At 49.2% G+C, this 26,155-nt stretch overlaps 1 protein-coding gene across 1 annotated transcript; it reads left to right on the forward strand.

Annotated features, from left to right (window-relative positions):
- The first annotated feature begins 63 nt into the window (after positions 1 to 63).
- On the forward strand, positions 64 to 24,949 carry GID4 (GID complex subunit 4 homolog). Its single transcript, XM_044249314.1, has 6 exons — positions 64 to 441; positions 6,084 to 6,143; positions 11,631 to 11,738; positions 17,055 to 17,156; positions 18,752 to 18,882; positions 21,751 to 24,949. The coding sequence occupies exons 1-6, from the start codon at positions 253 to 255 to the stop codon at positions 21,812 to 21,814; spliced, it is 654 nt and encodes a 217-aa protein (XP_044105249.1). The 5' UTR covers positions 64 to 252; the 3' UTR covers positions 21,815 to 24,949.
- Positions 24,950 to 26,155: the final 1,206 nt, after the last annotated feature.

The raw sequence follows: 26,155 nt of genomic DNA on the forward strand, positions 1-26,155 counted from the left end.
GGTGGTGTGTGTGCGAGGGCAAGTGGGGAGGGGGACTCAGCTCAGGACAGGGAGGCCCTGCTCGCAGGTCCCGGGGTCCCGGTGGCAGCCGGAGCGCTTGGTCCGCAGGCAGCGGGCGGGTGGTCCCCCCTCCGCCCCCACCCCGCGCGTGCGCGCCCCGGCCCCTCCCTCCCTGCCACCCCCCTCGGCTCCCGCGCGGCGGCGGCGGTTCCTTTCCCCCTCCCCCCAGCCCTGGCTCCGGGGGACCCCGCGATGCCGGTCCGCACCGAGTGTCCCCCGCCGGCCGGTGCCTCGGCCGCTTCCGCGGCCTCGCTCATCCCGCCGCCGCCCATCAACACCCAGCAGCCCGGCGTGGCCACCAGCCTGCTCTACAGCGGCTCCAAGTTCCGCGGCCACCAGAAGAGCAAGGGGAACTCGTACGACGTAGAGGTGGTGCTGCAGGTGAGCGCCGGGCCGGGCCGGCCGGGGCCCGCGGGCCTCCTCGCGGCGCTCACGGGCCGTGCCCGCCCCCGGCTTCTCGAGCCCGCAGCCGCGGACCAGGCCCTCGCCGCCGGGCCTCCTGCACCAGGCGCTTCACCCCCCGGGACCTGCCCAGCTGGTGTCTCACACTCTCCAAGCCCCAGCCCTGACCGGCCCCTCACACCGGAGCCTGTCGGGAGCAGCTCCTGGCAGACCCTGAACACTGTCCCAGACTCGAAGCCCGTGACCGGCCTGCCTGGGATCCGGAAGCCCCCCCGTGACTGGCCACCCTCAGACCTGAGTCCTTCCTCCCCAAGACCTGTCGCCGTGAGATCAGCCCCCACCCCTCCAGTCCCTCTCAGACCCTGAAGAGCTCTCCACTGGTTTCTCCTAACTCGGGACCCTACCCGAGGCTGGGCCCATGTCAAATTATCTCAGACCTGAGACAGTCCTCCTTCCCTCCCCTTTCCTAAGTTCCAGAGATCCTCAAACCCCGAGGCCCTCCTCCCAGGATTTCTTCCTTGGGAGAGCCTGGTTAGTCCCCTCGGACCGGCTACCTGGCGCACACACCCTCCATTAGCCCCTGAGCGCCCCCCAGCCCACAACTGATTCCTAGCTTCTGGTAATTACTCCCTCAAGACCAGGCACTCACATCCTGGGTGCTGCTGAGTGGAGCTCCTCCAAGTCTGTGGGGGTCTTGCCTTCTGGCCTCCCAGCCCCCAGCTGTGGCCAGTCTCTCCTGGCCCAGGCACCCAGCTGACCCCAGCTGACCCCAGCCCCAGGCCTCCTGCTCAAGGCTTCTCATGGTCCCTGCCTCCATTCTTTGGCCACCTCCAGGCCCCTCCCAGTCTCCCTGGCTTGCCTCCCCAACCCATACTTTCATCTTCCTCCTCCTCGGCTCCAGGGGACCCTCTTTCTGTGTTCTTCTATCTCCACAACCAGGGCTTCCTCCTGGTCTCTGATAGCCATGTGCTGGGAAATCGAACTCATCCCGTATTATCTCTCACACAGTATTTCCTTGCTGTCCGTGTACACCCCCCCCCCAACAATTTGACCTGGATTTCTAAATACCTGGTGCCAGCCCCTGGTAACTTTGGAGCAACAGCTTTACCTACTCTGGCCCTTTTCTGCACTTCACCCCTCTCATGCAAGTAGAAACACACTTGACATTTTTTTCTCCAGGTAGTGATCAACAGTAGTTCATACTCTTTTTTCTCTCCCTTCCCTGCAAAACCCCTTCCTGTGTAGCTACCCTTGCCTGCCTCAGGATCCACTTTCCTCCTCCCTTTGCCCCTTTTTTCCTTAGTGTGAGGCCCCACCTCCCAAAGCCCCTCCCCATCTGCCCTCTTGAAAGGCCTTTTACTGAAGCTCTGAGGACCTAGTGTGCCACCTTACTGCTCCCATGCGTGAGGACAGAACCTAAGATGTGTCTTTGCCTTATGTGCCCTTGGCTCTTCAAAAATAGTAGATTTTGGACAGCCTCTCTTCTGAGCAAGTGAGTGTCCCACCCAAAAGACAGTGCAGCTACATTTTCTTTCTCCTAACCGTAGAGCACCATTAACCTCTTTTTTCTTACTGTTTTGGGGAAATCAATAATTTCATCTTTTTTGGTGGAGGAAACTGCCTCTTCATTTTAATTGTATCTTTGCTCCATAAACTTAACTTTTTCACGTGAGCCGTGGCATTTGTTATAACTGGAAAACTGTTGTGACTGATTCATTCATTCTTCATAATTATATGCCTCATGTAGCGATCCCTCTTGTCTTTTGCTTAAAATGTGAGAATTTAGTATAAAGGTAAAGACTTTTTTCTTTATTGTGGGGGCAACATCGTAAAATTCTAGCAGTGAGGTCCTTGGTGTGGGTCGTGTTTGGAATGATCGTGAATTTGTGCCGATTGTTTATTTTGACGGTTTCTGATGCGGTAGACCAGCAGAGTAGCTAAGTGTCAAAGAGAAGTGGTCTTTGACTTCTTCAGCAGCTTCCCGCTTCTGTCATTCGTGTGTTTCCAACGTCCTATTGGGTGCCCATGTCCTTGTGAACCAATAGAAGTGGTGATTGAGTTGGTGCAGGACTGACTGGTCTTAGGGCAGCCCAGAGCAGAAGCCCTGCTCAAACCTCAGTAGGATGTCTGCTGGTGGGAGCTGTGGCCATGCCCAGGAATGCCGCCCTACATCTGGATTGGTGAGCTCTTTGTCCATCACTGAGACCGTCAGTGGCTTGTGAATTGGCCCATCGTCGCCCTGGTTTTTCAGCCAGGACCAGTTTCTTGGACTCAACCTTCTTAGAATATACCTCAGCCTCTTTCCTGCTTGCTTGCTTTGTTTCCTAACAGCTTTGTTGAGATATAGTTCGCATCCTACGCAACTCGCCCACTGAAAGTGTTCAGGTCAGTAGTTTTAGTGTACTCAGAGTTGGGTAAGCATCCCTGTAACCTAATTTTAGCCCCCTAGAGAAACCTCATCTCCTAGCCATCACATTCCTGAAGATTTGCTTATTCTGGCCATTTCACGTATGTGGAGTCATACACTATGGGACCTTTTGTGTCTAGCTTCTGTTGCCGAGCATCATGTCCTCAACGTTCACCCGCATCGTAGATGTGGCCGTGCTTTGTTCCTTTTTATCATTGCATAATAATCCATTGCATGGATATATAGCATTTTGTTGGGTCTTTGAGCAGTCGGTGAACATTTGGGTGGTTTCCACTTTGGACACCATTTAACGATGGAATGAACATTGCTGTATGAGCTTTCATGTGGACACCGTCTTCATTCCTCGTGGGAGTGGAATGCTGGGTCCAATGGCAGCTCTGTGCTTACCACTCTGAGGAGCTGCCACACCAATTTCCGAAGTGTCTACTGCAGTTTTCATTCCCACGAGCCCCGCATGAGGGTCCAGTTTCCCCACAGCCTTGCTGACACTTTTAACTTACTGCCGATCTCTTTGATCGCAGTCCTGCTAGTGGGTGTGAAGTGGTGTCTCATTGTGGTTTTGATTGGAATCTCCTTAATGACTAACAATGTTGCACATCTTTTCTTGGGCTTTCTGGGGCCTCTCTTTCTTTCTTCCTTCTTTCTTTCCTCTTAATTCTAGTTTAGAGAGTTTCCCAAACCTTCATGAGATTCTGGCTGGGTTTTCCTTGTTGCCATTGTTACTGTAACTACTCTGTTTCTCCTCTGCCATGCAAGGAGCCAAGACCAAAGTGAAGGCCAGGGTCACAGTGAAGGGGTACAAGAAAGAGCAGCTGTTGGACACAGCTGTGCTGTGAGACGTTCTTGCTAAACATTTGCCTTGTTATCTTTCTCATCGAGATGCTGGCCTGGCATTCAGTGTAAGGTCTCTGCATTGTACTGTGTTTGAGTTCACCAACTGTCATCGAGATGAGTTGGGGCAGAATGGGAGGGATACATGGTTGAAAGGAGGCCAAACTGAAATTCTGATTCTTGAGCATGTGATAATCCATGCAAAATGTTAGCCAACTTCCAGTTCGGTTTTTAATCTTATTAGCAGGTATCTTGGCCACCTGATACCCTTTCCAGCAGCTGTGAAACCCCAAAGTATATTGAATTCAGTGAGAATTGCATACATGAAATTTAAGGCCCCAGGTTAGAGCTGTGTGTCCTTTAAATAAAGTCCTTTGCTGAACCGTGTTAGATCAACCACTTTAGATCACATCCAAGGCCAAGGCCAGCCGATGAGGATATTTCAAGTGCTTTGGCAGTTTTCACATGGGCTACCTTTGTCACGGGGTCCAAACTGTGAGAGCATTTCAGCTTCACTGAAGCCCGTTTGCTTTGGTGCTGACCTCCTCTGGCTGACTGTTCTCATTACAGTTTTTTTTTTTTTTAAAGATTTTATTTATTTATTTGACAGAGAGAAATCACAAGTAGATGGAGAGGCAGGCAGAGAGAGAGAAGGAAGCAGTCTCCCTGCTGAGCAGAGAGCCCGATGCGGGACTCGATCCCAGGACCCTGAGATCATGACCTGAGCCGAAGGCAGCGGCTTAACCCACTGAGCCACCCAGGCGCCCCTCATTACAGTTTTTAAGGATTGCTGGAGTATATGATTTACGGTGTAAATGAAAGTAGTTAAGTCTCCAAATCTGAAAAATACCAAAAAACTTTCCTAGTTGTTTAAAATGAGACCTCGCTTAACATTAAAATCTACATGCCAGTGGCATTGTACTTGGGTTTGCTTTCTTTCCAGGGGTCTGCTTTTTAAGGGAGCCCAAGTTATCATAAAATGTGATAATCTGCTTGTTCAGGACCAGTCTGTATAGATTTGGGTGAATTTGTACCAGTTCAGGTGCACTAAGCTGTAAGTAAACCATAGCCACCTCAAAACAGTTTAAAGAATGAGTGAACCAAAAAAAAAAAAAAAAAAGAATGAGTGAACCTAGCACTTCTGATTACAAGAAACTCGGAGGTGGCTTGGTTCCTGATTGGTCATTCAGGGGCCTCGTTCCTTTTCTGTTTCTCCGCTGCCATCCTTGGCATTTCCCGGCCTGTTTGTCCTCATGGTCTCTAGATGACTGCTGAGGGCCTGGGTGCTCGTACAGGTACTGCCACTTCCAGGGGAAGAAAGAGGGCCTCCTCAAAAGCCAGCATCTTTTCCAGAGGCCCCCCAGGAGACTGACACACATACCTGATTGGTTGGGTCACTCACCCCTAAACTAATGACTCACAAGAGAACAGGGGCATGTGTCTGCCTTGGGTCCATCAGGGATGACAAAGCCCTGTGGGGCCAGGGTGGGTGCCAGAACAGGATCTGGGCCCTGGAAGCATGGAAAGGTAGGAAATTGGTTGTTGGGTAGGCACCCTGCAGTGTCTCAGCAACCCATAAGTGGTAGTTACTCAGCCTTAAAATCTCCCATGCCTGTTACCCCTGCTCATTGTAGTCTCCCAACTCTTCACCAAGAAATACGGGTGCTCATCTATGAAATGGACAGAGTGAACACTTAACAATATATTCCCATCTGGGGGGTCAGCATTTTGGTTCATAACGGAAATGTTCGTACGAGGTCTTTCCTGAATATGCTTCCCATTTCATAAAGGACTAATGCACAGGGGCGCGTGGGTGGCTCAGTCCTTAAGCATCTGAACCTTGATCTCCGGTCATGATCCTGGGGTCCTGGGATGGAGCTCCACATCTGGCTCCCTGCTCAGCAGGAAGCCTGCTTCTCCCTCTCCCACTCCCCCTGCTTGTGTTCCCTCTCTCTCTCTGTGTCTCTCTCTGTCAGAGAGATTTATTTATTTATAAATAAATAAAATAAAATCTTTTTTAAAAAAACTAATGCAGGATTGTGCTTAGTGTGAGACCGGCAGGAGGCCTGTGTGTGTGGGCTCACTGCTCCAGAAAAGCACTTCGGTCTCAAGATACTCAGCTTAGGAGGTTGAGAGGGTCCTGGGATCAGCTTCCTTGATCTGAACAGGCCCATGGGTAGGGCGGACTCCTGAAGGTCTTGAAGGCCGGTGAGCCCTGGCCGAACTCGGTGGGCACCCACCTCCAGACTTCCCTTAGCCCACCTGGCCTGTGCCCGCAGGACACATGGATTTCCACAGCATCCCCAGCTTGTCCCAGGGGGTTCTCCATTTGTAACCAGACTGTGTGTCCTTTTCCTTCCAGCATGTGGACACGGGGAACTCGTACCTTTGTGGATACCTGAAGATAAAAGGCCTTACTGAGGTAAGCACTCCTTCACATGAACCAGAACTAGACGGTGGGCTGCACGCGTGGCCTTCTCAGGGTGTGAATGGCCAAGAGCGTGGACCCTGAGGCCCAACTAAAGCTCACTGTGAAGTTGTACCTCACACACAAAGGATGTAGTTTTGATGTGTCCTGTTGGAAAGTGTACGGATGCACAAATCTTTAAAGTTTATAAAGGAGTCACAGTGTTCCCAAAACTACTGATTTTCTTCTTAATCCTTTGGTGGGAAAAAAAATAGAGTAGGAATGTGGCTACCTCTCATCCTAAGTTTAATGGTTTCTTCCAGGCCCGAGGTCTTCAACATTCCTTAAACCCCTTCGCTCACTGTAACAATGTCAAGTGATCACCCAGATCCTAACCCAAGAAGCTACTAGGGAAATGTAGAGGGTTTTCCTTTCTCTGCACCAAACTTTTAAAATCTCAGAACTCCTAGGGATATGGAAAGCAAGAAAGAGCATCCATTCTTTCCCTGCTAATGAGTCAGCAGGAAGATAAGGAGGGGATGGAGCCCAGCTGCCTAACTCCTCCATGAGGACCTGGGCCTGACCTGGCTTCCATGGTGTGGGCCTGACCAGTCCTCCCTGTCCGTGGCCCAGCTCCACCAAGCCTTGGGAAGACTTGGAGGGACGTCCTTTCTCTGTCCCTTGCTGGGGCCGTGAGCTTTTGTTTCTCTTTCCTCATCTGTAAAATGAGAATGAAAAATACCCACTCTGCTACTGTTGTGGTGAACACAGCACAAGGTTTAGCATTGTCGAATCACCACGCAGACCCGCAACCCGTGTGATGGTGCACGTCAACTAGACTGGGTTAGTAAATATATGTGCTGCCGAAGCGAGCACGACTGGGTTAGTAAATAGAGTAGGATAAGATAGGATAGGATATGGGGCGCCTGGGTGGCTCAGTGGGTTAAAGCATCTGCCTTGGGCTCAGGTCATGATCCCAGGGTCCTGGGATTGAGTCCCACTTCAGGCTCTCTGCTAGGCAGGGAGCCTGCTTCCCTTCCTCTCTTCTCTGCCTGTCTCTCTGCCTACCTGTGATCTCTGTCTGTCAAAGAAGTAAATAAATAAAATGTTTTAAAAAAAAAAAAAAGGATAGGATAAACTAGACCCACTCCATCTACTCCAGGGGCTCATCCTAGGAGGGGAGGAAACAACGTAAGAGCAAGAGGAGGACTCTAACCTGATACAAATGGAGGGATACTAACTAAGGCCCTGAACAACCTTCACCTTGGAACAATTGTTTCTGTCTCTTTGATTCCCTCGGGTCCTCCCCCTTCTCTATTAGAAGTTTGAGAATTTTCCGTGACGTTTGTCGTTGGGATGAAGAGGTAACCTGTTCCTCGCCTCCAGAAACTTACCCAGTAGAGTAGGGGTAGAAAATGAAGGATTCCAGCCTTTGAATTGAGGGCAGTGGGAAACAGTATGCTCAGCCGGTTGACAGCCAGGTGTGTCTGCTGAGTGCAGAACGTAAACATTTAGCTTCATGAAGACCCAGCAGAATCTGTCCCGTGGAATGCTGCCATGGGCTCTAAACCCAGCCACTATGGTCCTAGGAAGCTGCATGGAAATATGAGTACCATTAAGAATCCGGAAACAGGGGACGCCTGGGTGGCTCAGTTGGTTAGGCAGCTGCCTTCGGCTCAGGTCATGATCCCAGGGTCCTGGGATCGAGTCCCGCATCGGGCTCCTTGCTCGGCAGGGAGCCTGCTTCTCCCTCTGCCTCTGCCTGCCTCTCTGTCTGCCTGTGCTCGCTCACTCTCTCTCCCTCTGTCTCTGACAAATAAATAAATAAATAAATAAAATTAAAAAAAAAAAAAAAAAGAAGAATCCGGAAACGGGGACACCTGGATGGCTCAGTTGGTTAAGCGACTGCCTTCCGCTCAGGTCATAATCCTGGAGTCCCAGGATCAAGTCCTGCATTGGGCTCCCTGCTTGGCAGGGAGTCTGCTTCTCCCTCTCACCCTCCTCCTTCTCATGCTCTCTTTCTCTCTCCCTCAAATAAATAAATAAAATCTTTAAAAAACAAAAAAGAATCCTGAAACGGCATCCCCCAGGAGCAATTCACCCTAACAGAGGGAAACACGTCTGAGTCATGGGTGGTCAGGCTCTGGGGTGGGGAGCCCTTAGGCTCATGGCTGGTGTGGGGAGACCACCCTCCCAGGCCAGTCTGGCAGCCTCATGAGCGCGTGGCCGTCCAGACTGGTCCTCTCCTCGATGAGCAGCAGGCTCGGGTATGGTGCTAACAGTGCATTTCATCAGAGGAGGACGGCAGTGCTTCTGAGAAAGTGAACTCTTAAATTGGAGGTAATTTTTGTCTCTTAGCTACCTCACATTCACAAATGAGCATGGTTTTTATTTATTTATTTTTTAAATATTTTATTTATTTGACAGACTGAGATCACAAGTAGGCAGAGAGGCAGGCAGAGAAAGGGGGAAGCAGGCTCCTGAGCACAGTTTTTAAACTGTGCCTTCTGGAAGTGAAATCCCAGAATTGTGAAGAATGGGTGTCAGGTAACATTTTCTTGGCAATTCTGAGCCAACCACCAGTGGAGAGAGGGGACATTTCCAGGAAGGGGCCCGTGTCTGGCACAGGGCCTAGGAGCCCAGCCTTCAGGGAGTCATGGGCTAGCCCTCCCCTCACTCACTAGATGAATTTGGAAGTTTCTGCTGAGATTGGGCAGACTTGTCTGAACCAAGGAGATAAGTCACACTAACCAAACTTGCCGAGACGGATATATACACAAGAGTGCGCATTTACTCATTTCTGAACTGAGGTACGTGCATGTTCCAGAAGTTCCCTCTGACCTAGTAGCCAATTGGGTATTAATGCCCCAGGAAGAGGGTCTACATGGAAAGCCAGAACCATCACCGGAGAGGTTTTGGTCAGCCTGGAATCCGTGTGGGGAGTGGTTTGGACGACCTGAACACCTGACCACAGCTGGACCCTCATAGAAGCCCTTGCCTGCCTTGGGGGTCGGGGGTTGCTGGCTTCGTCTCTTCCTCTCTGAGTCATTGTCTTGATGTCCCTCCTGCAAACAAGAGTTCTTCTTTTGGCTTTAAAAGTTACCGCCAGTCTGGCTCTATGCAAGTGCTTGAATCTCCTGGTCCTACCCTGGGAGACAATTCATCTCTCTGGTAACTTCTGAACCTATTGACTCATTCATCAGGCATTGTTTCTTTTATTTTAATTCTCAGAGCTTGGGGGTACTTCGCAGTCCCCTTGATACATGGCCCGAAATATTTCCAGCGCAGAATCAGTTCATTAGGAAAACGTGCATTTGGGCCATAAGTATCTTCCTTGTACTGCAAGATGACCGCTTTATCATTTTTCCTTTCTGTCTTTTTTTGTGGAAGCTTAAAAAAAAAATGTTAAAGCTCAAACCTCAGAAAATCCACACATGTAGCTTTCCATTTAAAATCTCAAGTCAGGGGGCACCTGGGTGGCTCAATGGGTTAAAGCCTCTGCCTTCGGCTCAGGTCATGGTCCCAAGGTCCTGGGAGCCTGCTTTCTCCTTTCTCTCTGCCTGCTTCTCTTGCCTACTTGTGATCTCTGTCTGTTAAATAAATAAATAAAGTCTTAAAAAAAAAAAAAAACAACCCTCAAGTCAGATACTAACTGATCCAGAACTTTCTCTCTTAGTAGATCTCCCTAAAACAGATAAGCATGATTTAGTTTATACTTTTATTTTATTTATTCAAAAATTTTATCTATTAGAGAGTGAGAGAGAGCACAAACAGCGGGATGGGCAGAGAGAGAGAGAAGCAGACTCCTCGTTGAGCAGGTTTGACCTGACCTGAGTAGATGCTTAACTGATGGAGCCACCCAGGCACCCCTTTATTTATTTGTTTATTTATTTTTAGATTTTATTTATTTATTTGACAGAGATAGATTGCAAGTAGGCAGAGAGGCAGGCAGTGAGAGAGAGGAGGAACCAGGCTCCCTGCTGAGCAGAGAGCCCGATGCAGGACTCGATCCCAGGACCCCGGGATCATGACCTGAGCCGAAGGCAGAGGCTTTAACCCACTGAGCCACCCAGGCGCCCCTATTTATTTATTTTTAAAGATTTTATTTTTAAGTAATCTGGACACCCGACATGGGGCTCGACCTCATAACCCTGAGAGCAAGAATCACATGTTCGACCGACTGAGCCAGCCAGATACCTCTAGTTTATACCTTTAAAATTAGGTTTCCAGGGTTGCCTGGGTGGCTCAGTGGGTTAAGCCTCTGCCTTTGGCTCAGGTCATGATCTCGGGGTCCTGGGGTCGAGTCCCACATCGGGCTCTCTGCTCAGTGGGGAGCATGCTTCCCTCTCCCTCTCTGCTTGCCTCTCTGCCTACTTCTGATTTCTGTCAGTCAAATAAATAAATAAAATCTTAAAAAAATTTTAAAACAAAATTTTAAAAAAAGATTTTATTTGTTCATTTGATAGAGACAGAAAGGCAGGCAGAGGGAGAAGGAGACTTCCCACTGAGCAGGGATCCTGCTGTGGGTTTCAATCCCAGGGCCCTGGGGTCATAACCTGAGTAGATCGAGCCACCCAGGCGCCCCACAGATTTATTTTAAACACGTGTAGGTGTCTGATGCAGAATAAGAGGGGCCTACCTAGGGTCTGGAGAAGAAAGTGGGACCTATGTGGTCCCAGGGACATTAGGACTGTAATCCATGGCTTGCCGGGCCAGTGACCATCATTACCACGTTTCCAGGAAACACCAGGGCCTGGCAGGCTGGGCTGAGGGGTTGCCTGGTTGGTTGGTCAGTTGGTTGCTTTTTCATAAATGCAGAGAAATGGTGGACGTTAAGTGTGAACTTTTTCTTCCATTAGTTTTTTTCAAAATCTTGGGTGCCTCCTTATTAGCAGGTGACCAAATAGCAAATAAAATTGATGGGAGTATTCTAAACACTCGGTTAGGATGACAGCTTATTTTTTTCCCCATGGTATTTGTTTCTGTTGTTGTGATTTTCCATCACAGACGTAATTTACATGTATTTTCCTTAGAGTGGATGGTCTTAGTTCATATGATAGAATTAAATGTACCCTAATATACCAAAGTATTCTGCAAGAGAACAAAACAAAACACCCACCCCTGGAATCCTGAAGAATGGAAAGTAAATTCCTTGCGAAGTAAATTCTACTTAGTTACTATCTGCTTTGTATTCTAGCACATTCGGAATGCACTTGTCCAAAATTCTTTTCTTAGGGAGCAGTAAGTAACAAGTGAAGTCGAAGGAGGGTTCTCCTCTTCTGGCAAACTCCATAAAGTCCAGAAGGCTCTCTGGGCACCCAGGTCACGTTGACGCTGCTGCCATTGACAGATTGCTGGACTGACCCAAAGGTCATTGCTTAGCAGTGTGATCATTTTGTCAGAGTCCTGGGAATAAGTTAAAGTCAGGTTGATTTTTTTCCTTTGGGAAAGGTAAAAACTCCTGTTTGAGACCTTATTCTGATACTTGGGTTTTTACCATAGGAGTATCCAACCCTTACGACCTTCTTTGAAGGAGAAATAATCAGCAAAAAACACCCTTTCTTAACGCGGAAGTGGGATGCAGACGAGGATGTGGATCGGAAACACTGGGTGAGTAGGTCTTTGGTCTCCTCGGGGCCCCCCAGGCTCTGCTGGAAAGTCAAGGAACTTCGCTCTCTGGGTCTTATCATTGTCCCCTGTCCTTTGCGCCTGTACACCATTCCTTTCTCATCCCCTGTATGTGGGGAGCCCTGGGAGACACAGAGCAATGGCCTTTGTCTTTGGGGTCAGTGTGAAGTAGAGATGCAGTTTCTAGAAAGCTGCTTCTCCGCTGGCATCTCCGTGTGGGGAGAGCCCTGGCGGTGGGGGGGCAGGGTTCTTACCCAGCTCCAGACCGACACGCACGGTCACAACTTCAGCATCATCAGGATGCCACTGGAAACTCCAGTGCCCCCACTTCTGACTGTCCTGTGTGGGGTGTGTTCTGACTCACCATTATTGAACATTTTGAGACAACTTAGAGTCACCGTGCTCAAATCTTTTCGTTGGCTTTCATACAAGTTTATGCCTTCAAAAATCCATTTCCCAGCCTGTCGTAATAGCCTTCTGGCTTAGTTGACCATGGCCATGGTGCATTTTGGTTTATTTTATTATTATTTTTTTAGTTTTTAGTTTTTTGAGATTTTATCTGTAAGTAATCTCTGCACCCAATATGGGGCTCAAACCTACAGCCCTGAGATCAAGAGCCGCACGCCCCACCAAAGAGCCAGCCAAGCACTCCAGTGAATTTTGGTTTAACACTGAGGAAGTCCAATGTGCTCACCCTCTAAACCCACCCAGAGTGATTGAGTCTGTAACGAAAACTCTAGAACGCCTCAGGCTTCCCACTGCACCTCTCACCTGGCCTGTCCGAGCTCTCTCCTGATTCCAACATGATAGTGCTTGGACAGGACTCCCTACCACAGACCCTCATCCAAGATAACCTCATTGTAGGTTAGCCGCTTTGCTTGTTCATGTTTTCTACTTGAGATCGGAAAGGAACATCCTTCAGATGCTGAATTTCAATTCAATTTAAACGAGCTTTTAAAACCATTTTGGTAAGTTACATGTTTTACCTGTTGTCACAAATAGACACCGAAAGTCAGTCCTTTGTGTGTGTGCAACACAAGGGAATGAACAAGAGGGAATTGGGGAGCCTGAGCGGTGTGCGTGGAGCCGGCATCAGGAACAGAGTTGGAGGGGCTCCCGCTGCTGTCTGGTCCCAGCCTGACCGATGCAGGTTCTTCCGTGCTGCTCAAGGCCTCATGAGATGGGTCGCTTCTCTCTCAGACAGCCCCAGCAGGAAGGCTCTTCCTTGTACAGAGCCACAGCCTATCTCCTGTTTAACCGGGGTTTTCCATCTCAAATCAGTTCTGCCAAAAAGGCGAGGTCTTTGAGACTCAGTGAAAAGTCAGTTCTAAGCTAGGTCCGTGGCAATTTAACTACCTGGAAACCAGTTGTTAGTGTGCCAGACTTCCACTAGAACACTGGAAAATATCTGGATCTCCTTCATTAGGCTGGACTGACGTATTTTAAGTGACATGGGGACGAAGAAGGCTGCCCTTGGTATGTTAGGATGAGGAGCCTCTGGGCCCTTCCTCACCCAGCAGTCTGGGCACCTTTGCAGTACTCCATTTCCTGTACCTTTTCCAGCCCACGCTGGTGTCCCAGTGTCCCATGTGGGATCCCCGTGTGTCAGGGCTTGGCCAGTGGCTGACAGAGGCGTGCCCCGGAGACATGGCGGGCTCCGTTCTGTTCCAGACCACCGCAATAAAGTGACTATTGCAGTAAAGTGAGTCAAATGAAATCGTTTTGTTTTCCCAGTGGATATAACACTTACGCTTACGTGATACTATAGCCTGTGAATGGCACAATGGCATTAGGTCTAAAACAACAATGTACACACCTTAATTTAAAAAAACTCAAAGACTGAGAAATGCTCAGCATCCTCTAAGCTTTTCACAAATCCTAATCTTTTTGCTGGTGGAGGGTCTCGCCTCAGTGTTGATGGCTGCTGACTGGCGGTGGGGCGCTTGCCAAAGGTTCGGGTGGCTCTGGCCATTTATTTCTCCAAACAAGATAACAATGAAGTTGACCACCGTGATGGGGGCTCTTTCTTTTGTGGATGATTTCTCTGTGACCCTGGATGCTGTTCGATAGCATTTTATACACCATGGAACTTCCTTCCAGACTGGAGTCTGTCCTCTCAACCCCTGCTGCTGCTTTACCAGCTAAGTTCATGTCATATTCTAAGTCCTTTGTTGTTTTTAGAGTCTTCACAGCATCTTCACCAGGAGTAGATTCAATCTCAGGAAACCACGTTCTTGGCTCCTCCAGGAGAAGTAGCTCCTCTGTTCAAGTTCCATCGTGAGCTCACAGCCACTCAGGCCCATCTTCAGGCTCCGCTTCTGCTTCCGGTTCTCTCGCTGTTGCCACCACATCTGCAGTGACTGCCCCCACTGAAGTCTCGAAGCCTCACAGTCATCTGTAGGGTTGGAATCCGCTTCTTCCAAACTCCTGTACTGATATTTTGAACTCTTCCTGTGAATCACAAAGGTTCTTAATGGTATCCGGAATGGTGGATCCTTTCCAGAAGGTCTTCAGTTTACTTTGCACAGATCCGTCAGAGGAATCACTCTCTGTGCAGCTAGGGCCTTCTGAAGTCTATTTCTTAAATAAAAAGCCTTGAAAGTTGAAATGAGCTCTTGCTCCACAGGCTGCAGAGTGGGTGCTGTGTTAGCAGACCTGAATGGGTGCTGTGTTAGCAGACCTGAACACAGCGGAAGTCTCACCATCCATCGCCATCGGAGCTCTTGGGTGACCCGGTGCCTTGTCGAGCACTTTTTTTTTCTGAGCAGGCGGTATGAACATTCAGCTTAAGATATTCAGTAAACCATGTTGTAAACAGACGTGTTGTCATCCAGGCTTTGTTCCCTTTCTAGAGCACAGGCGGAGTAGACTTAGCATGACTCTTAAGGGTCGTAAGGTTCTCGGAATGGCCCGCAGCGTCGGCTTCACTGAAGTCACCAGCTGCCTCAGCCCCGGGCAGGAGAGTCGCCCTCATCTTCGACACTCTGAAGCCGGGTGTTGGCTGCTCTCCAGCCATGATAGTCCCGGATGGCGTCTCCACCGACAGAAAGCAGTTTCGTCTATGTTCAGAGTCTGTTACTTAGTGTGGTTGTTTAGTGTAGTGTATTAGCTTAATGAGGGTCTGGAATCTTCTGGAGAACTTGCTGCAGCCTCTCCGTCAGCGCATGCTGCTTCAGCCTGCCCATCTGTGGTACGCAGACCACGCTGTTCCTCAGTCCTCCTGAACCAGCCTCCACCAGCTTCAGCCTCTCCCGCCGCTACCTCACCTCCCAGCCTTCCCCGAACTGAAGGGAGTCACGGCCTTGCTCTGTGTTAGGCTTGGGCTGAAGCCAGTGTTGGTGCTGGGTTGCCCTTCTCTCCAGACCACTAAACGGCTTTGTTATCATTCATCTGTTCCCTCTAAGGCCCTTCTCATGTCCTTCTAGAACTTTCCCTTTGTGTTCACGACTTGGCTTACTGGTGCAAGAGGCCTAGCCGTCCGCCTGTCTCAGCTTCTGAGATGCTCAGTCATTTCTAGCCTTTGATTTTAAGTAAGAGACATGTGACTCCTCCTTTCTCTTGAACACTTGGGGGCTGTGGTAGGATTATTAATTGGCCTCATTTCAATATTGTTGTGTCTCAGGGAAGAGGGAAGCCTGAGGAGACAGGGAGGGAGATGGGGGAATGGCCAATCAGTGGAAGAGTCAGAACACATGCATTTATTGATGAAGTTTGCTGTCTTATTTGGGGGAAGTTGGTAACACCCTAAAACAATTCCATTAGTAACGTCAAAGATCACTCATCACAGATCAGAGTAATGAAAAAGTTTGAAATGTTGCAAGGATCACCAAAATGTGACACACAGACACAAAGGAAGCAAATGCTGTTGGAAAAATTGTACTAACTGACTTACTCAACACAGGGTTGCCACGAACCTTCAATTTATTTAAAAAAAAAAAAAAAATGCACCATCTGGGGCACCTGGGTGGCTCAGTTGGTTAAGCATCCAACTCTTGGTTTCCATTCAGGTCATGATCTCAGGGTCATGAGATCGAGCTCTGCATTGGGTTCTGCACTCAGCGTGGAGTCTGCTCGAGTTTCTCTATTCCTCACCTTCTCCCCACCGCTAATAAATAAATCTTTTTTAAAAATGCAGTATCTCCAAAGAGCAATGAAGTAAAGTGCAGTAAAACCAGGACCGCCTGTCAATTGGAATCAGAGACCTTGTTTTTCACCCTCAAGTTTTCCTTATACTTGAAGTCAGTATCACAGTGGTGCCCTAAAGTCAAGATTCCATATACTTAATCCAGTTAGAATAGAAATACACGTGTCGGGGCGCCTGGGTGGCTCAGTCCTTGAACGTCTGCCTTGAGCTTAGGTCATGATCCCAGGGTCCTGGGATCCAGCCCCCGATCAGGCTCCCTGCTCAGCGGGAAGCCTTCTTCTCCCTCTCGCACTCCCCCGCTTGTGTTCCCTCTCTCACTGTGTCTTTCTCTGTCAAATAAATAAACATCTTTTAAAAAAAAAAGAAAAGAAAAGAAAAGAAAAAGAAATATACGTGTCACAAATTCTGTATCTTAAATCTTATTTTAGGTATTTTCTCATAAAATGAATGCATATTTATTTTTAAATATTTGAGTAAATAGATAAGGAGAAGGAAAAAAATCATCTATAACAACAATACCCGAAGTTAAAACAAGTATTAACCTTCTTTTTTCTTTTCTTTTCTTTTTTTTTTCTTTTACAAAAATAGGATCATGAGACACAGTTTCGTAGCCTATTTCTAGTCTCCGCTTTTAAAAGGACTTAACATATATTACCCACTTCCTGTTTCTACTTCACTGGCTGGCCCCAAGCCACGTTCCTGTGTCAGAGGACCCCGCTTTAGTAAAGCCCTTTTCTGCCTTCGGGGTGACATGCTGGCTCTAAGTTGTTCTGCGTGGCTCGTGTTGATTGACTAGGAGATCTTCCCGCCAGTCCTTCCTGGCTTTGCTTGTGGTAAGGTGTCCTGAGAAAAGGCCCCCTGGAATCACATTCCTTCCCAACCCAGGGGGCCTTTCCTCAGACTGCATTAACTAGGCAGGTGTCACGCCTTGGTGCCTTGGCAGGGGGCGGTTAGGGGGTGGGTGGATCAGGCCTGAGTTCACGGATGGGGACCTCAGGCTCCCTTCCCCCATCCTCCACCTTTGCTGCTCTGTGGGCACATCCAGCCGCCATCAAGTCTTTGCGAAGGCGTTCGCTGCTGGGCGCAGGAGGACAGTTGTGACACTGGCCTCCCCTTCCGCCCATTAGTCCTCATGCTCAATTTTTTGCTTTCAGGGCAAGTTTCTGGCTTTTTATCAGTATGCAAAATCATTTAATTCTGATGACTTTGATTATGAAGAGCTGAAGAATGGGGATTATGTCTTCATGAGGTGGAAGGTAAGGTCCCAGGCCAGCCAGAGCCTGCACCGCACCCAGCGCCCCATCTGCTCCCCGGGTCTGTGCTCATGACCACTTGTCTCCGTGTAGCACCTTTACATGCTCACAGAAGTGGGCATGGCTCCAGGCTATAGTGGCCAACTGCCGCCATGCCCCGCGGTTTGTCTTTGGTGATGCCGTTCGGTGGTTTAGCAGATGAATTCATGCTTGGGGGGAGGGGGTGATCGGTCCTCAGCACCCTTGACTCTCCAGGTTGAGTCATCCCTGGTGTTCTGGGGACTCAGGGGAGACCCAGAGTCCGTCCCCGTCACTGCCTGCTCTCAGTCGCGAACCCACGTAAGTGACTGTTCCCTCATCACGTCCTAGCCAAGCTTCAGTGCGCTCTCAGCTTGCCTGCTTCCCTCCAGCAGGAAATGAGAGACCAGGAATGGAATTTGGGTTTTCCACTCTCACGAACCCTCAGAGAGCTCCATCTGGCTGGACTCAAGAGATTGGCTTTGGTCTGACACGTCTTTTGTGTTCTCTTTTGATAGCCTGGGATTTACTGCGTTCCAGCCACAGGCTGGCAAAATCGTGAAGCGGGTTTGTGAAATCACTTTGTAAGCGGACACCCGCTTCCAACCCCTGGTTCCCAGTCTGTAGGAGAAAGCGGTTTTATCTTGAAATCTTGCCAGCTTCCGTACAGGCAAATCATTGAGCGTTATTCCCAATCTTTAGTTTGTACAGCTAAGAATTTGGGGAAGGGGCGGGCGCCGTCCCTTCTTACACAGACATGAGCCAAGTGCAAAGGGTAAAAGCCCAGTGTGCCCTTGCGAGCTTCCTGTCTGGTGGGAACCGTGCCAGCAAATAAAGCACTAAAGGAAGTATCTTGCAAGGTTCTAATTTTAAAATTAATTTTTAAAAACTATCATTTCAGAGGTTTAGGGACGGGATGGAGAGAGTCTTTTAAAAAATATAAAAAAACCCTAGTGGAGTTGTTTGGTCTCCAAAGACCTTTTCTGCGTGACTTGCTGTGGGCTTTCGGTAGACCTCCTGGGACCCTGAGGCCACTGACCTCATCTTGCTGGGAGAGTAGGTCCCCGGATGTGGCTTTTCAGCTTGGCTATGGGAGATCACAGGCTCACCTCTTCTCAAGGTGCCCGAGCAAGAACAGTACCCTTCTGATGGCCGTGGATGAGGTGTCGGGCTTTTTGAGGGGGTGTTACGCGGGCAAGTGGTGATTGATCTGCCCTCAGAAAGCAGAGGTGATCAGGAGCCTAGCACCAGTTCCCGGGGTGAGCCAGAAACCTCCTCTTCCCGGGTCGTTCTGTCAGTGGGGTCTGACACATAGGTGGGTATCGAGGCATTTCCAAGATGCGTGGACTCTAGAGCCTCTCTTCATTGCTGATCTCAGTGAGCTCAAGACACAGGCTACTGTGTTAGCATCTAGAATGCTGTTGACAGATCAGGTTGAAGCGCAGATGTCCACCATTGTCCTGCAAGTCTGGGCAAGGCCATGGGACACTGGAGCCTGAGAACCACCTGAAAGCTAACGGGGAGTCCCAGACGTGGCTGGAGCACACCGTCTGTTACTGACTTCCTCCATCTGTGTGCAGGAGCAGTTCCTGGTCCCAGACCACACGATCAAAGACATCAGCGGCGCTTCCTTTGCTGGGTTCTATTACATCTGCTTCCAGAAGTCGGCAGCCTCCATAGAGGGCTACTATTACCATAGGAGTTCAGAATGGTAAGGTACCCCAGAGGCGAAAGGGGCGGCTTGCCGCTGTCCCTCACCCCGGGTTCTCCCTTTGCTTGCCGAGTCCAAAACCCTCTCCACCTGTTTCTGCGTAGCTTCTGTGCTCTGTCTGCACGTGGGGGCCTCTTTGAATGATCTCAGTTGCTCGTGGAGGGACTCCTATCCCTAACCACAGAGCAGAGTAAATCTCAGGGTGCTCGCTGAAGAAACTCACTGCTCAGAGCTTTCAGGCACTTCTGTTATCAGCAGCATTTCTCCCAGCCTTGGCCACTCTCGTATTTTCTCCCAAATTGAATCAGTAACGAAACCGTAGGCTCCAGCTACAGATAGGGTGAGTTTTGCTGTTAGCAGCCTTTCCGGTTTTGGGGTCACGGTCCTCACATGCTGGCCCCATGCGCTCTGGTCTCAGTCTGGTGACCGAGGGGCCTCCATGGGAGCTGGCAGTCCTGCCCCATGTTTCGTCTGAGGTGAGAGGTGGAGTGCCACCTCAAGTGCTGGCTCTGGTCCCTTTCTGGGGACTCTCCTGACCCATTGCTGCTGCTCCAAGCACCTTGCTGGACCTGAAGAAGGAACCTGGTCGCAAAATACCTGATTTCCTCTCCGAATGTAGGAGCACTGTATCCCCTTCCAAATGTTTCCTGCTTCGGCGACTTGCGAGTGATGTCTCTCACTGGCTTGACTCAGGTTCCTTGTTCAGTAGCAGCAAAATGAGATCTGCAAATCAGTGCCCCAATTACCAGGGTTTCAGTAATTGCCCTGTTTTCAAAGGAGTTTTTCAAACCTGTTATAGCCTTTTTAAAGTAATAGCTCGATGGAGAGAATTCACATACCATACAATGCACTTACTGAAAGCGTGCAATGCGGTCATCCTGAATGTTCCCAGTTGTGCAGCCATCACTCCCACCACCGCAACCAGAAACCCTATGCCCCTTAGCCCTCAGCCTCGAGTCCCCATCTCCTCCTAGCCCGAGGTAGCCACTGACCATCTTTCCATACAGACACGCCTATTCCCAACATTTTCTGTAAAGGGAGCCTCATACACGTGACGAACCGGCCTTCGTGTCCGGCTTCCTACACCCAGCCTGGTGCTCAAAGCTTCGGCCATGTGGCAGCATGGGTCAGCCCTTCATTTTAACTGCTAGATAATTTTCCGTGGTACGGATGGACAGCAGCCCCTCATCTGCAGTTTTGCCTTCCGTGGTTTTGGTTATCTGCGGTCAGCACAGTCCAGAGGCAGATGATGGTCAGTGGTCACGTGCCTGCCTCCCTCACCTCATCTCCTCACGCAGGCATGCCCCCCACCCGCAATCCTCAGAACAGGAAGGGTGACAACAGGACAATAAGAGATTTCGAGAGAGAGACAGATCACATTCACGTAACTTTCATCCCAAATATTGTTATAATTTCTATTACTAGTTGTTGTTCATCCCTTACTGTGCCTGACTTAATAAACTGTACTTTATCATAGGTTTCTGTACAAGGAAACAGCATACGTAGGATCCAGTACTATGCACAGTTTCTGGTATCCACTGGGGAACGTATCCTCCCAGATAAGGAGGGGAATGCTGTACCACATTTTACTTCTTCGTTCATCAGTTGCAGGGTTGTTTCCCCCTTCTGCCTGTTGTGACTAATGCTGCTGAGTGTATAAGTATCTGTTTGAGTTTCTGTTTGAATTTCTGCTCTCAATTCCTTCGGGCATAGACCCGGGAATGGAATTGCTGGGTCATACAGTAATTCCCTGACTTTTGAAGGAACCACCAAAGCGTGTGACGTACTGGGTTCCAGTTTGGGTTCCAGTTTCTCCATGTCCTCCCCAACGCTTGTTATGATGTCTTTACGATTATTGCTCTCCTAGTGGGTATGAAGTGGGGTCTTGTGATTTGGATTCATATATTCTGATAGCTAATACACGAGTTTTTCCTCATTTTTTTTTTTTTTTTTTTTTGGTGAGAAATAAACTGCTTTTTCCCATGCTCCTCCTCACTCCCATGTGAAACAAGAAAGGGGAGAGCTAGCATCTACCCTGTCAACTCTGATTGTCCCCTGGGGGTTATCATCCCCGTGTGCGGATTGTCCCAGCCTCTGTTTCTCCTTCATCTGCTTAACTCCTTGGAGCACCTACCAGTGAGTCGAAAACAAATACCTCAGAACTCTGATGTTCTCAAAGCCCTGTAGCCGTATCTAGGAAGGCGAGAAAATGCAGTGAATGGTAACATAGGCTTTGGGGTTGGCTGGGAAGTCCCTGTATTCCTTGAGCAGTCGTGGGGTGTGCCTCTGCTCCCCATGAGGCCCTGAGGCTGGTCCAGCCCGATGTTCCTGGAGAGGATGAGTGCTGGACAACAGAAGGAGGCAGAGTGGAGGTCAGGGATAAAGCCCAGAGCTTGTACGCCTCTCCTTTTTTTAAAGATTTTATTTATTTATTTATTTGATAGACAGAGATCACAAGTAGGCAGAGAGGCAGGCAGAGGGGGCGGGAAGCAGGCTCCCTGCCAAGCAGAGAGCTCGATGTGGGGCTCAATCCCAGGACCCTGAGATCATGACCTGAGCCGAAGGCAGAGGCTTAACCCACTCGGCCACCCAGGTGCCCCCCGCCTCTCCTTTCATAAGAGGTACCCTAACTGCTTCGTGGTCAGAGCACGAGACCTAGAAGCAGCTTCTTGTAGGTAGAGCTCAGGAGAATGAACCAAAGAAACAGAAAGAGAACCAATCTTGGTGCGGCCGCCGAGCTCTGTGATGCCTTCTGGTTCCAGCCTGGGGCCTGCCGGGCGCTCTGGTGGCGGGGAGGGGGTTCCGCACCTTTGTTCTGTCTTCAGGCTGCTTAGACTGCCTCCATTTCTCTCTCTCCCCGCACTGCAGGTATCAGTCTCTCAATCTAACTCACGTTCCTGAACACAGCGCGCCCATCTACGAGTTCCGGTGACAGCGGTTCAGAGCAGGAACCAAATAAAACTGAACTTGGCAAAAAAAAAAAAAAGAAAAAAAAGAAAAAAAAAAAGAACTTTGCCAAGAAAATTGTGTACCTGCCAGAACCAGGAGAACGTGTGTTCCTGTTTCTTCACGAGCAGACTCGCATTGGAAAGCATGAATGTTAACCCACAGAATCCAAGGAGCATGGCCAACCAGCGGGGCAGATGCAGGGAGCGTTCTCCGCTCTTCCCCGCTCTCTGCGGCAGTTTGGTCTTCATCTGGTTTTAAGCTACCTTAAATGCACTTTTCCTTCCTGCACAGCTAACTTCTGTATCACCGAAAGGCCCATGAGGCCCATTCCTTCCTCCATCCCCACCTCCAACCAATTAGAAGGTCAGCAGCCCCCCCACCCCGGTCACTCTCAGCCTTGGTGCTCAGTGGTCTCTGCCCAGGCCCCAGCCCTGTGCGCTGCCCCCTCCCCTACCCCCAGTTGCTTAGTCTGGTAGCTTAAGAGAAGGCAGAGCCCCAGCACACATGTCTCCCCCATCCTCCCCAGAGCTCTGTGCAGGAATTCGGGGAGCTACAGCAGCATCTGCCAATGAAACGGGAGGCAGAGGCTGCTTCATGGGGTCACCTGGCACTGCCCAGCCCCGCCGTGTTCACGCCGACCCATTCAGTGGCTGGCAGGTTCCCTGGGCCTGCCATCGGGGATCACTGAATTTTAAGGCTTCCAGATCCCTGGCAGGAACAGATTATGATCCTGCTCCACTCAGCACGTTTGCTCCAAACTTTTGAACTTGAGGGCAATACTAAACTTTAAAAAAAAAAAAAAAAAGAAAGAAAAAAAAAAGAGTTTTTTTATTACAAAATTATTTTTATGGTCCCTTTAACAAGGACCCTATGGCAAATGCACAATTATTCAGAACTACATTTTATCGTTTTCACATTGAAAACAGCAAATGTTGACTTAGTAATTTTTATACCTATATCTATATGTAAATGTATATTTAATCAACCAGCAGTTTCAAACTAGTCATCCTGGTACAAAAGTTTTGCAGCATCGCATCCACTCTAGTGCTAAACCTGAGAGCTGTCTTTGGGGCCGGGTTAGCATTTGTACCTCTCCTTTTGCTACTCACGACAACAGTGCTCCGAGGCGACCTTCTCCATTGAGCCCAAGGGGCCGCTGTTCTCCCGAAGCAGCACTCTGAAATGTTGGGGGAGGGGTGGGAACATGAACACGCTCAAATAACTCAAGGCTCACGTGCCAAAATGTATGTGTGGGTGTGTGTGGGCGGGGTGTGGTTTTTTGGGGGGGAGGTGTTTTTTAACGTTTTAAAAAGCTTAATAGGTTGGCATCATTTGGGGCATCGCATCTGTTGGCGGTTTACGAGACTTGCTCAGAATTCAGGAGGGAGAGCTGGAACCCACAGGAGCAAAACGGGCTGAAAGCTGCATATCCAGGGTCAGCGTAAGCACACATGCGGCCCCTCGATCTACAGGAGTTTTGGGGATATGGTGTATTCTTATAAAGTGACTTTCCTTTTGACAACCTTTGTACTGTACGTGACTGAGACTGAATTTCGGGGAAGCCTTCAAGGAGAAATACTTGGGATACTAGGCAGTGGTGCCAGGACACCAAGGCAGTGTCATCCTAAGGCTTTGGGCAGACGTGAGACTGACCCCTGTAGGGAGGCCAGGATCTTGGAGGCCCCAGAACGTTGGAGCCCCAGTGACCGCAGTGGAAAAAGGATTCCCGTCCGTTTGGCAGAGAGGAGTCCGATGTTTTCTTGATTCTGAAACTTCCAGGCATCAGGATAGCTGGCTCTGGTCCCACCAGCTGATGGCATAGTACCGAGACCACGCTGGCTTGTCCCCCGTGTAGCCGGCAGGCATCCTGTGAGTAGAGGACACGGTGGGGCCGTGCTTTCCCAGGCTGCACGAGCCGTCCGTTCCTTCTCACAGTGTGCTCACCCAGCTTGGCTGAATTTTGCAAGCTCCTTGAAGGCTAGAGGGAGGCCCCACTCGGAACCTAAGGGGTGAGCTCCCTTCCTGGAGATCATCGGGACCCTGTCCGTGCGGAACTGGAGGTCATTCGGTCAGTCCAGCACACAGGAAAGACATATGCAAACACTTCTCCCATTCAGCTAGCCAGAACGGCCAGGTTCGACCCTAGGATTTCTTCCTTCCTTTTTTTAGCGAGGTAATGAAGTGTACCTGTTGTATTGGGGAAAATGAAGAAGTGATACTTTTGCTAGATCTTCTGGGTGCATCTGTGATGAAGCTTTGTTTGCGTAAACATCTGCGTGGTTGAGGACAGGGAAGGCATTATCTGTCCACCTCCTCTTAGTAATTCCCGAACAATCGACATCAACCCTTTTCTTTCTCTTGAGTCCTCAAAGGAACTTTGGGGATCATCCCTACCCGGGGTTACCTTTTCCTGAACCTTCTCAGCGGTTTACATGCCATTGGTACTATGTGCAATAGTTTTGGTTGACATTTGTGTTCAGTAAGAAATCAGTGCAGGTTGCAGATTTTCTACCGTCTTCCTCCACCCCAAACCTGCCGTGAGGTGGGATCTTAGAGATTCCCACTGCTCAGAAGGCCTCCATTCTGCGCCCCTAGCCTTGTCTCTCTTCTGTGCTGGAATTATCCCTTCCCACCTGCCCCTACTTTTAAACTATACAGCATTTCAGCTGCAGCCCAAAAGTAAGCAATGCCTAATATGAAGTAGAAAGTCCCATCTGTGTGCTGGTTCTGTTGGTAATGTGGATCTCACAAACTCCAGGGGAGCAAAGGGGCTTTTCAGTGTCTTTTGCTTTCAGAAACAGGGAATTTATATTCTAAGGCCTTGAATTGAGTTTTTTTTCTCATAAAATAGTCTGATAAGCTAATTTTTAAAAAGAAATGCCATTAAGTATGTTGCATTGTGGTTTAAAATTACTAACAAGTTCTGGGAAAGAATATTTGATTTTGAATCTTACATGTTTTTAAAAATTAGATATGAAGGGGCACAAAGTATGAATATTTTGTTTCTTTAGGGAGGACATGTGGAAAGGGTTTGAGGGTTTGGGACGGGAGAAGTATTTTGCAGAGATATCAATGTCCAAATAATTTTTAAAAAATAATAAAGGTATTTAAGCAGTGACTTTGTCCTATTCCTATTTTTTAAAAATATTTATATAGGGGCGCCTGGGTGGCTCAGTGGTTTAAGCCTCCACCTTCGGCTCAGGGCATGATCTCAGGGTCTGGGATCGAGCCCCACATCGGGCTCTCTGCTCAGCGAGGAGCCTGCTTCCTCCTCTCTCTGCCTGCCTCTCTGCCTACTTGTGATCTCTCTGTGTCAAATAAATAAATAAAATCTTTAAAAAGAAAAAAGTTTAAATATATATATACATATTTATATATTTGACACAGAGAGAAAGCACAAGCAGAGGGAGAGGGCAAAGCAGGCTCCCCGCTGAGAAGGGAGCCTGATGCGGGGCTTGATCCCAGCACCCTGGGACCATGACCTGACCCGAAGGCAGACACCTAACCAACTGAGGCACCCAGGTGCCCTGTCTTTGTCCTACTTATAAGTCAAAACTGTTCTGTTAAGAAGAGACCAGCCCCCTTTTGGGCCCTGTGTCTGTGGAGGTTCCCCGGGCAGAGACGACCTCTCCCGCTTTATTCTTATCCTTATTCCTCCTCATTCCATTGCTGGCCACAGCGCCATATTTGAGCTCCATTTTGTTAATTTCTACATTTCTTTAACAGTGTGGAAGCTTTTGGGGGTTTTATTGTTGTTTTACATGTGTTCAGGATTCATACTTTTATTTCACAGACAGGAAATTCATGAACAGAACTCTATGTTCACTGTCTGTTTCTTAGTCCAGTGCTGGCACAGGCAGTGTGGACGGGGGACTAGTTCTCAGAGGAAATGCCCATGCCCCAAAGCTCTCCAGCAGCGCCGTCCTGAAGCCAGGTTCTGGCCCTCAATGTCTCTGTACCCTGCGACAGAGGGCCCTAGCCCAGCCCATTAACACCTGACTTTGATTTTGACACCACCCTGCCCAGTGCCCCAGGATACCTTGATGCTCTCGTTAACAGTGTTAGGTTTCTAGACCACTTCCCTAGGCAGGGCAGAGGAACAATGCTGGAAACGCCATATGAATTTCTGAGAAAATGTTTTCAGTGTTGAAAAGGTTTAACGTTAAGTGAGTTGAAATGCAAAGGGAAGTTATATCCCCGTCGTCGGGGCAAAGTTCCCGCGTGTGTATGAAGTATCATCTCATCTCCCGTTGTTTGAGCAGCAGCGCTAATAACCTTTCTCCCGCGACGTGTCAAGGAAGGAATAGGCTGTTCACCAGGCCGA

The sequence above is a fragment of the Neovison vison genome, chromosome 5, assembly GCF_020171115.1.
Source record: "Neovison vison isolate M4711 chromosome 5, ASM_NN_V1, whole genome shotgun sequence".
NCBI lineage: Eukaryota > Metazoa > Chordata > Mammalia > Carnivora > Mustelidae > Neogale > Neogale vison.

Bases quoted from the DNA above. Each gene is read 5' to 3' on its own strand.
- GID4 (XM_044249314.1), top strand. From the start codon at position 253: ATGCCGGTCCGCACCGAGTGTCCCCCGCCGGCCGGTGCCTCGGCCGCT. The intron at 6,144-11,630 runs GTAAGCACTCCT...TTTTTACCATAG, and splicing joins AGATAAAAGGCCTTACTGAG to GAGTATCCAACCCTTACGAC. The intron at 11,739-17,054 runs GTGAGTAGGTCT...TTTTGCTTTCAG, and splicing joins ATGTGGATCGGAAACACTGG to GGCAAGTTTCTGGCTTTTTA.